General features: G+C 38.2%; 1 protein-coding gene across 1 annotated transcript in view; it reads right to left on the bottom strand.

Moving 5' to 3' along the window:
• Positions 1-3,763, bottom strand: part of RFTN2 (raftlin family member 2) — a 65,405-nt gene extending 61,642 nt beyond the window's left edge. Inside the window, exon 1 of the mRNA XM_055345698.1 lies at positions 3,000-3,763. Within this exon, the coding sequence (XP_055201673.1) occupies positions 3,000-3,138 (139 nt within the window). The 5' untranslated portion in view covers positions 3,139-3,763. The remainder of the gene's footprint in view (positions 1-2,999) is intronic.
• Positions 3,764-12,374: the final 8,611 nt, after the last annotated feature.

Raw genomic sequence — 12,374 nt, forward strand, 5'->3', positions numbered from 1 at the left:
AGAAATTTAAAGCTACCATCTGTCCTTCTGTTGTTTTTTTTTTTTTTTTGTATTGTAAAAAACTCTTTTAATCTTAAAGCTGTTTGTGCTTTAAAAATTCTTAAGGCTATTATTATTCAGATTATTTTCTGGGATTTAAGGATGAAACTAACACATTTGGATCATTTACAGAGTTTAACTATTCGTTAAGAAATTCTGTAACATGCTCCTTATACACTCACACACTCTCATAAATACACATTCATATACAATAATCCAGAAAACTTGTCACAAAGATTGTAACAAAATCTCACTAGTCTCACTTGGTAGACCTGGCGTAAAGCCAGGAGGGATAATAATAGTCAACTTTTATTAAGTGGATTATCTTGTATTATCCTCTTTAGTCCTCAAAACAACTCCATTATATAAGCACCATCAGAACCCTTCTTTTTCAGATGGGGAAACTGAGGTATAGTAACATTTATAAACCTGCCACAGTTAGAAAGAGCCTAGATTCAGAATCCAGGAACTTTGATACCAGAGTCTTTTCTGCTTAACGACTATGCTATTATTTCTCCCATGGAGATGTAAATAATGGTTCAAAATCCTCCTGCCCACCCCTCCAAAAAAAGTGTGGGGAAGCAGAGAGGGAGAGAGAGAGAGGAAGAGAGAGAGAGAGGGAAAGAGAGAGAAAGAAAAGCGAGTGAGAGAGAGTGAGGGAGAGAGGGGGAGAAACAGAGAATGGAACTGAATGGGAAATAAATTGTCCAGGATAATCAGCCATCCTAACACAGGGCACTGGAAATTTCAGAGTCTCCTCCTCTTGCCCCACTGAGACTTTACTCTCTGTCTCATGTCCTCTGTTTGGAAAAAAACGGAGGAAAACAAGGTAAGAGACAGGCTCATCATGAGCACACACAGCTGTCACCAGACCATTTTGTTTCCTGAAAGGTTGCTCACAGTGGCCTCTGAGAAGCAGGAGGTGCCACTATTCTGTACTTACAGCAATCCCAGGACGGAATTGCCAGTGCTCAACAGAAGGCTGGCATGTTTTACCCTACTCCCCCACACCCTCTAAATCATTCCTCTATACACTGGCAGGTGGAGGTCAGAGACAACAGAATAAAGACAGGTGGTCTGGGCAATTGGAGTGATAGAGAATCTTGGCTTCTGAGGCAAAGGCAAAGACAAAACCAAAACATAACAACAAAAATTTGGAATAATTGGACAGAAAGGGGCACCAGGAGACTAGGCGCTTCTACCAAATAGGAACCAGATGGAACTTTAAAACATGTGCCTGCTTTCTATGCTAACATTTGCAATCTATGCCCATACTTACACTTCAAAGCGTGACACTCTATAACCTCCTCCAAACACCTAGAGTGGAGATATCGATTATACTCCTTTCACAGAGAGAAGTGCTTCTTCTTGCTAACAAAATCAAAATGACTTTTGAAGAAAGCTGTAGATGTTTCTGATTCAAGCATGACTGCATGTATACATATTCATTTGAGATTGTTAACATGGTTAGAAAGAAATTAATGAGAAAAAATGTCAAGTTATTTTAAGCCCTATGATCCTATGGTGGGTTGTGCAGCAATTCTTAAAGTGCAGATCAAAATGGCTCTGGCCTAAAGTTTATGAGTAGACAAGGTTTCAAGTTTAAGGAAAGTGTGTGTTTGTGTCCTATGGATTACAGAAACTTGTCCTAAAAATAATTGATAAGAACAATCAATGAAGAAAACATAGCACCACATCACAAGTATTTCTCAAGTGATGGTTTTTGAAAAATGATAGAAAAAATTCACATGATTGGTTAGTTCTCTGATTATCACTATTATCTTAATCCACTTTTAACTTTCAGAATTAAAAAGAAAATTAAGAATATTGACATTTTTTCCCCTTTGGTAGCCTTAGCCTTATATAAAAATAGAAATGTGAATATGTTAAAACTATATGTACAGATTTTATGCATGTCCCTGGAAGGGAGTTTGCTTGCTGGCTAGCTCAATTTTTGACAAAGAAAAATGGGCTGCTCTTGCTTCTAGCACAAAGATGCACTGTTCACGGAACAAACCAAAAAAATGGAGAATTTGTGTTTAAGTTGAAAAGAAAATAATATCAAACGTGATAATTCATTTAGTATAAAATTTCTATTAACTGATAAAATGTGTACCTTATTAGAATAAAAAGTGTAACTTTGTAATAAGAACTTAGAATACTAATATCTGGAAGTTCTAACAGCAAGTAAGACATTCTGAATTTTATTTCAGTACCCCATCATTAAAGACACTGTTCTGCTTTTTAAAAACTCGGTTTTATCCATGTAGTTGTATACTCTAAAGTTTCCAAAAGAAGTGAGGCAAAGTATTTGTGAGTTTGAGCTGCCTCTGTTCCTTCCACAGGATTGCCATCTGGGCTTGTTTATTTGTGTTTCCAACTTTCTGGAACAGGGAGTTTCTCTGTTAGGCACGGGGCACCAAGCAAAGGAAGTGTCTTACAGAAGAGTATCTTTTTTTTCTTTTCTTTTTTCTCTATTTTCAAACTTCAAGTTTAACTTGGTCAAAAATATCAAATGACTAGCACAATCACAAAATTTTACATAGTTGGAAACCTCAGAATTATCTTAGCAAATACTCTTCCCCACGATGCAAATCATATACCCTACATGCTACCTTCTTGTGACTTTCAGATCTTTTTCAAGACCCAAACTGTCATTAAGGCTATAGCTATTTGGCTGGGAAATCAAACATATTTGTCTATCCTTTTAAAAATAAAAATGAAAGAAATAATTCCAAGCAGTTTTTCTAATTTTATAAAATACATGAGCCATATTACAAAAAATCAAGCAAACAAACCGAAAATCTTTCAAAATATAATTAAGAAACAAAGCATTATTGTTAGATTTACACAATCGGATTGTGAAGAATAGTTTAAAAATTCACAAGCAACACTTAAAAAAACTAATGCATTCTCTTTGAAAGATTTCATTTAGCAAATAATATAGAAGCAAAAATTACCTTGTAAAGTAAAATCCAGCAATACATATTCGTAAGCAAATTCTGTCTTTGTTTCCACTTGCGGTCTCTTCAGGGTAGAAAATATTTTTCCAGGGCTGCTATCATCAGGGTCTTCTAGCTTTCTAAGTCCGCACCCCATGGCAAAATCTGTAAGGAATTAAATTGCAGGATAGGGGAGGGAGAGCAGCAAATTCTCTTGTTTAAGCTGAAAAAAGAAAGTTACAGACTTAACTGCTTTGATTTTTTCAGCTAAACCATAGGTAGTCAAAAAGAAAACATTTGAGTCCAAAGAAAGGAGCTGAAGACTTTTTCTATCCATTTTTCTGTAAAGTCGTTGAACCCATGATGATTAAGCTACAGCTCTAGGAGGCTGGGCTTGATCTTAGGAGAAACATGCAAGCTGCTACAACTTAGCGGAGAATTTCCATGCCACGTCAATTTACAGCCAGCCCCCTACCAGAGTTCTGTCGCTCCGGGCACCAACAGTGCTTTGTCTGTCCCTGTTGGCTGGATGATAAAAGAGGTGTCCAAAAACGGAAATAAAAGGCAAAAGTGCAACTCGGATGGAATTATCCACAAATAGAGGATATATTCAGGCATAGTGGCATGCAATTCTTTTTCTGTTTTCTCTTTTCCCTCTTTCCTGTGCCCACCCCCTCCTTCCTCTCTGCTACTACCAGAAAAGCAAAAGGAGGGAGGAAGGGAGGGAGAAAGAGAAAGACAGAGAGAGAGAAGGAATGAAAAAAAAATGGATTCTCAACACGGTTGGAAACAAGAATCATTTCCAGAAAGGAAGTCAGCTTTAGGAGGAAATTGCTTCTGGAGTCTAAAAGGAGAAAAGTAAAGTGTGTGTGTGTGTGTGTGTGTGTGTGTGTGTGTGTGTATGTGTGTGTTTTAAACAAACACTTTAGTCTTTAGGTAGTACTTTTGAGGATTTCTTTTCACAAGAAGACTCTTTGCTGGAAACATCATAGACTAATAAAACCGCCAAATAATAAAAAAATTCATACTAAAATATTTTAATAAAAAGATTTTATTTATTGCAAAGGAAGACAGTTATATGAATAATTAGTTTCCCCAACATCCTTAAAGTTCAAAATACTCCACAATTAGAAGGCTTATGAGAGTTAACTATTAACACTTTCACAGGTCCCAAAGTATCCTTAATTAAAAAAAAAAGGCAACAAAACTGACAATTTGATTCATTCAGTAAATTGCCATTTACCTGAAGTCAAGAACAATTTATAATGGACCAGTTATAATGTGTGTTTACTGCATTTTACCACATAGAGCTCAGGTAGTATGGTGCACTCATCAAAACTGAGTCCTGGAATCAGACTGCCTGGCTTCAAATCCTGCTTCTAATGCCTACCACAGACGTGATCCTGGGCGAGTTACTTGACCTCTTCAAGTTTCAGTTTCCTCCCCTACAAAATGGAGTTAATAATAGTACTTACTTCATGGGTTTGTTATGAAGCTAAATGAGATAATCTTCTCTCTTATCTTAACACTATGCTTGGCTAATAGCACAAAATAAATTTGTTAATGTGCTTCCATTATAAAACAGGGTTGAGAATAGTAATAGGGAGGAAGTGGTTCTGCTACTACTCCCATTATTTACAAAATAAACCTGATCACATTTCAGATTCTAGGGAACATAAGCCTATAAAGATTTTTCAATCATATTGAAGAGTTCATAAGAAAACTCTCAAAAGGGGAGGATGGGTTAGTTTGTAGATCTCTATGACCCCTTGTCTCTTCCTTCTGCATACTTATCTTTAAATAGTATACTTCTTGGGAGTGATTTTATTTATTTATTTATTTATTAAAGATTTTATTTATTTATTCATGAGAGACACACAGAGAGAGAGAGAGAGAGAGAGGCAGAGACACAGGCAGAGGGAGAAGCAGGCTCCATGCAGGGAGCCTGACGTGGGACTCAATCCCAGGTCTCCAGGATCACACCCTGGGCTGAGGGTGGCGCTAAACTGCTGAGCCACCCTGGCTGCCTGGGAGTTATTTTAACAGAAGAGAATTCCACAGTCCTTCATTCTCATGGATGAGCATGGTTGATGGTAAGCAATTTCAATTTGGCTAAAAGGACAGCAAATTCTCACCAGTGTGACTCATTTCAGTGCTTTCGTGTCTGTCATTTTTCATGTCCTCTTGTATGGTGGGCTGTGAGCTCCTGGGTAGTGGAAATGGTGTATATGAAATTCACTAGTCCCTGTTGCAGCACCTGGAAGATGACTTATTATGTCCTCATTGTATTTACTAAGTGCTGCTTTATATCAGGCACTGAACTAGACACTGGCTGGGGACACAAGATGACTAAACATGGCTTCTGTCCTAAAAAAACCTCATGGTTTAATGGAGAAGACACACTTATAAACAGACAATTTCAATATGATTCCACAGCTGAGGAGATAGAAATACGCATAGGATGCTACAGAAACCCAAGAAGGGGCTTCAACTCAGCTTGGAGGATGAAATATGAGCTGTCTTGAAGGATGACTATCCATAAAATAGATACAGGTGGGGAGCATGTGCTAGGGAAAGAGAAAAGCTTGAGCAAGGTCACAGTATCATGAACACTATGGCATGAACTTGAAAGAGCATGAAGTAGTTGTAAATTGCTAGAACATAAAATTTGATATTTTCTTTTACTAGGCGGTAAGAGAGGCAAGAGCTAAGTGGCAATGGGTCTTATATACCACACAAAAGGAATTTCGACCTTATTTGTAGGCACAAAGGAGAAGTAAATTATCAAATGGAAAAATCAGAGGAGTAGTTTGAAGTAGGCAAGTAACAACACTTTGTATGTTTGATGAATCACTATTGCTGCTTTGAGGAAAATGGTTTTAATGGGAGCAAGAAAGGAGGGAGGCCCGCTCAGCAGAGTATTGCAGTAGTCCAGTTGAGTGCTTGCTGATGACTTAAGAAAAGAATGAATATGGTACATCATTATGCCCTTAAATACACTTTTTAATCTTTAGTAAAAGGAACTATAAAAAAAGGAACTATAGTTCCTTCATAATTGAACTATCACTTTCATTTTTCCTTTCAAAATCCAACAAAATAAAATTTTATTTGACACATCATTATCACCCAGAGTCCATTGTTTACAACATGGCTCACTCTTGTTGTTGTCCATTCTATGGGTTTTGACAAATATATGACATGTATCCACCATTGCACTACCATACAGAATAGTTTCACTGTCCTAAAAATCTGGGCTCCTCCTATTCATCCCACTCTAACTTCTTGTTTAACTCTGATGCATCTGGCAATTGTAATATAAAGGTTAAAATATGGATCGAAGTCAGTTTCTCCTACCCTGATATCCAAATTTCACAACCACATTTGTCTCCATGGATCATTTTTTGCCATCATGTTTCCCCTGGCTTGTCATATATTGAACACTTGTAGTAAATAGGATAAATTTTTGGAATAAATGTTTTCTATCATTGATCATCTTTTCCATATGGAATGACATGTTTGCTGACAATTCTAGATTTCAGGGACAGCTTTCAGTTCTGTATTGCAAATAGGGTTTCCCCAAGTGCAGGCTCTTATTGGCTGTATATGATGAAGATATATTATCAATTCTTGTCTGTGTCCTGGTAAGGGCTCACTTAGTCTTTGAATGAGTGAATAAACTTTATGAAAACATTCTCCATAACTGGTAGCAAGATATTCTCATAATTACTCAAATTTGGATCAACTACGTTCACTAAAGTCTGAAAGCTTCTAAGAAATAATTATGTATCATCCAATCATCCAGTAATTATGAATCATCCAAAATTATGATTCATCCAATTCCAATTATGTATCATCCAATTCCCTACAAAGTTTTTGCATAATAGTAACTTTTAAGTCCAATCTATCTTATGTGACCCTGATCCAAAGAGGTAAATTCAACAATAATTCAAGTACTTTTTATGGAGCAGTGACTACATTTGTAGGGCACACGTGGACACAGAGATGAAAAGCCAGTTTATCTTCTCCAGAATTCACAAGCTAGCAGGCCGACGCTGAGTTTTAACTAATGCACTGTTAGTTTCTTAATGCAGTCAAATTTCCTAAGTAACTAATGACATACTGAAATCACTATTTAAAAAAGGCTTTCTTTAATGATTAGAAATGTCACACTAATACATATAGTCGCATATATTAAGATTTTTTTTTTTTTAATCTACGATAGTCACAGAGAGAAAGAGAGAGAGAGAGGCAGAGACACAGGCAGAGGGAGAAGCAGGCTCCATGCGCCGGGAGCCCGACGTGGGATTCGATCCTGGGTCTCCAGGATCACGCCCTGGGCCAAAGGCAGGCGCCAAACCGCTGTGCCACCCAGGGATCCCCATATATTAAGATTTTATTTTGACTTTTTATTTTGTTCTATAGTCTGTCTTCTCAACATTACATATTTAAAATTTTTTTTTTTTTTTTTTATGATAGTCACAGAGAGAAAGAGAGGCAGAGACACAGGCAGAGGGAGAAGACGGCTCCATGCACCGGGAGCCCGACGTGGGACTCGATCCCAGGTCTCCAGGATCGCGCCCTGGGCCAAAGGCAGGCGCCAAACCGCTGCGCCACCCAGGGATCCCATACTTAAAAATTTTTAATGGCTGTATAATCTTACAATGTCCCACAGTTCATAATATTCTTTTAAAAATTTACTGAATATTTAAAAAAAGGATTTTATTTATTTGTGAGAGAGAGTAGCAGCGGGGAGAGGGATGGAAAGAAAGAGGAGACTCCCCACTGAGCTGGGAGGCCCAACCAGCCTGATGGGGGGGCTTGATCTAGGACCCTGGGATCATGATCTGAATCAAAGTCAGATGCTTAACTGAGTCACCCAGGTGTTCCTTATTGAATATTCTTAACAATTCTTTTAGATCAGTTTTCAATGTAAGGCAGAGCCCTCTGTTTTCAAAGAAGTGCCAGTTTTGGTGAAGAGAGCTTTGATCATGAGGGGAGAACAAGCAGGCAGGGTTCTGGGTCCACCATATACCACTCTTTTTCAAACAGAGTAGTTTAGCCTTCATCAGTTTCATCAATTTCATATACCCATAAGAAACAATTAAACCCCCATACTTTTCAGAAAAGGATGCCATTTGCATTATCAATAAACTATGTAGTTTCCAGACATAAGTCTATTGAATATAAATAAGCCAGGCTTGTATGTATAAAATTATAAAACTACTGAACAGCATTAAAGGAGGCAGGTAAATGGAGAGAGATACATGATACATAGTCCTTTTTAGGAATACTTAATATTGTAATTATCTCTCTAGTTAGCCCTTGACACCTGTTGTTGACTATAGATTTAATGCAATGGTGACCTAAGCCCAAACAAGTCTTTTTGTATGGAATCTCTCAAGTTGATTTTAATATTTATGTGGAAGATAAAAAGGCCAAGAATGTCTAAGACTTTCCTTTCTTTTTCTTCCTTTTCTTTCTTTCTTCTTTCTTTCTCTTTCTCCCTCTCCTTCCTTCCTTCCTTCCTTCCTTCCTTCCTTCCTTCCTTCCTTCCTTCCTTCTTTTCTCTCTCTCTCTCTCTCTCTCTCTCTCTCTCTCTCTCTTCCCTTTCTGTATAGAACATGAGCAGGGGAAGGAGCATAGGGAGAGGGAGAGAGAATCTCAGCGTGGAGCTGGATGCAGGGCTCAATCTCAAGACCCTGAGATCATGACCTGAGTTGAAATCTAGAGTCAGATGCTTTATGACTGAGCCACCCAGCCATCCCTAAGCTACTTCTGAAGAAGAATGAGGAGATATTAAGACTTTATATTAATATTTATTATAGAGCTGTAGTAATTAAATCTGTTTTAGCAAGGCATAGACAAATTAACCAATATAACAGAATGAAGATCCTAGAAACAAAAGCCTGCATATGTGGAAATTTAATATATGATGGAAGTGGCATGGCAAATCAATGGAGAAATGGAGCTGGGACAGTTGATCATCTATATGGGGATGAAATTGGATCCCCACCTTGTATCATACATAAAAATTTCAATTCCACATGAAGTATTTAAACATCAAAACCAAAAACTTTACGTTTTCATATGAAAATATGGATATTTATTTTGACATCAGAGTACTAAAAGGTATTTCTAAAGCAAAGAGATAATCAGAAAAATAGTCATAATGATTAATCATAAAATGACAATAACAAGATAATTTTTAAAAAAAGATTCCATCTATTCATTCAAGAGAGACACACAGAGAGGCAGAGACATAGGCAGAGAGAGAAACAGGCTTCTGAAGGGGAGGCCGATGTGGGACTCGATCCCAGGACCCTGGAACTACACCCCGAGCCAAAGGCAGATGCTCAACCACCCAGGCGTCCCTAAGATAAATTTTGATAAATTCTACTCTATTAAAATCAACAACTTCTGCTCATTAAGAAGTTTAATGTGAAGAGACAAGATACAGTTTGGTACATGATATTTGTAAAATATCAACCAATAAAGGAAGAGCATCAAGAATATATAAAAACCTTCTGAAAATAAAGAAAAAGCCACGTCAATAGAAAAACATACACAAAATACAAATAGGCGCTTCACAAAGAAATTTATATAGTTAATAAACACACACAGAGATGCTTAACCTCACTTCTATGTAGATAACTGCAAATTAAGACCACAGTGAGATAACACTGTATTGTAGTAAGATACACATAAAATTTATCATTTTAGCTGTTTTTTTTAAAAAAATATTTTATTTATTTATTCATGAGAGACACAGAGAGAGGCAGACACAGTCAAGGGAGAAGCAGGCCCCATGCAGGGAGCCTGACATGGGACTTGATCCTGGGTCTCCAGGATCAGGCCTTCGGCTGAAGGTGGCGCTAAACCCCTGAGCCACCTGGGCCGCCCCATTTTAGCCATTTTCAAGTGTACAATTCAATGGCATTAAGTACATTCACAATATTGTATAATGGTCATCACTATCTAGTTCCAGATCTCTTTCATCACCCCCAAAACCCCATAACCTTTAAGCATTCAATCTCCATTCCAACTTTCCCCCAGCTCCTGGTATCTACTAATCTCCTTTCTATCTCTATGCATTTGTCTATTCTGGATGTTTCATATAAATGGAATCTGCAATATACAGTCTTTTGTGCCTGGTCTCTTTTATTCAGCATAACACTTTAAAGTTTTTTTTTTAACATTTTATTTTATTTTTTAAAAGATTTTATTTATTTATTTATTATTATTTATTTTCATGAAAGACACGGAAAGGGAGAGGCAGAGACACAGGCAGAGGGAGAAGCAGGCTCCATGCAGGGAGCCTGATGTGGACTTGATTCCAGGATCACGCCCTGAGCTGGAAGCAGACTCTCAACCGCTGAGCCACCCAGCTGCCCCCCCCCCTTTTTTAACATTTTAAAATTTACCTGCATGATAGCATTTATCAGTAATTCATTCCTTTTTATGGCTGAATAACATTCTATTATACGGATATACCGTATTTATTCATTCCTCAGATAATTGATGTTTGGGGTATTTCCATTTTTTAGCAATTGTGCATAATGTTTCTATGAACATTAGTGAGATAATATTTTATACTTATTTAACTGGCCAAAAATTAAGAAGTAGCTAATATCAAGTATTGGAAAGACCTCTTCAATGGTATGTTCCTGATGGGGATGTAAATTTAACCATGTTGGAAAACAACTTAGCATTATCTTGTGAAATTGAACTTTCATATCCTCTATGATCCAGCAATATCATTCCTAGATATATACCTAGAGAAACTTCAGCATGTAAGTACCGGGAGATTTATAAGAAAGTTAATAGTAGTACTGTTTAGTTATATATTTTAAAAAAGATTTTATTTATTTATTCATGATAGAGAGGGGCACAGTCACAGGCAGAGAGAGATGCAGGCTTCATGCCAGGAGTGCAACGCAGGACTGGATCCCAGGTCTCCAGGACTGCGCCCTGGGCCAAAGGCAGGCGCCAAACCTCTGAGCCACCCAGGGATCCCCAGTAGAACTGTTTATAAGAGCAAACAACTTGAACCACTCAGATGTCCATCGATAGCCATTTCTTTCAAGGAATCTGCTATAAAGAAAAGAAAAATAATGGAGCAGCAGTGGGTACAGGAGAAAAGCTAGCATATTTGTATGCTAAGAATTGACTCCATGGAAAGGAGGTGGGGGTGTTTGGAGAGTTACCAGAAAACTTCTTAGACTTTTAGCCTGGATTTGTCTATCTGGAGGGTGCTGTACATACCCTCCAGTTTTCAGCTTTACCTATTCTTCACTTTCCCTTCTTAAACTGCTGGGTCAAATAGAGCATATCAATTAAACACTCAAAGACTATTTGCTATACCTATTGTGACTTATATAGAGAATTGGATTGCTCTACTTTCCATATCACCAGAGAAGTCAGATCCAACTTACCAAATACTTCCATTCATAGATGATTATTATTCAGTAGTCAGAATGAAGTAACTAGACTTACAAAAAGAAACATGGATGAATCTTAGTAACAAAATGTTGAGTGAAAATGGTTGGTGGAAGAAGATCACATGTAGCAGGATATCCTTTTTTTAAACAATATGTTGCTTAGACATATTATATATGTGATAACACAAATACAAAAAGTACAGAATTTAGGACAATGATGACTTCTAGAAGGTCTGCAAGGAGAAAAGGAGCACAGGGCAGCCCGGGTGGCTCAGCGGTTTAGCGCCCCCTTCAGCCCAGGGCGTGACCCCGGAGCCTGCTTCTCCGTCTGCCTGTGTCTCTGCCCCTCTCTCTGTGTCTCATGAATAAATAAATAAAATCTTTAAAAAAGAAAAGGAGCACATAGATGGAAGTCACTGGTCATCTAGTTCAGTGGTTCTCACACTTCTCGCCATCACCTGCAGAGCTCACTAAGACCTGGATCGCCGAGCCCCAAACTCAGCGTAGGTGGGGGCCTGAGGCCTAAGAATGTGCATCTCTAACAAGGTCCCAGGTGCTGCTAATGTTGCTCTCGTGGAATCACAGTTAGGGAACCACTTCTAGTTGTTAGGTCGGGTTGCAGGTTCACAGGTATCGCACTGCATTTTCATCATTAAGTGAACACAGTATTTCAATGAAAAAAAAAAGAAAAAAGAAAAAAGAAAAGGATGGGCGATCATAGACCAAACAGGAGAGTGTTTCCCGAACCTCAGATTAATAGTAATCCAATTCTGGGCTCCGGATGCATCCGCCCCGGCAGAGCCCGGGTTCCATCACTAAAAGCAAACGTGAGAAACCTGCAGGAGAACTGCGAGACCACCTGAGAGGACAATCACTAACGAGTCCTTGGGGCAGTGGAGTCGAAGGCGGATTCCCCCTCGTCCGTGACAGCTCGCTCGCGGCACTTCCCCTCTCT

Source organism: Nyctereutes procyonoides, unplaced genomic scaffold (genome assembly GCF_905146905.1).
Source record: "Nyctereutes procyonoides isolate TBG_1078 unplaced genomic scaffold, NYPRO_anot_genome, whole genome shotgun sequence".
Taxonomy (NCBI): Eukaryota; Metazoa; Chordata; class Mammalia; order Carnivora; family Canidae; genus Nyctereutes; species Nyctereutes procyonoides.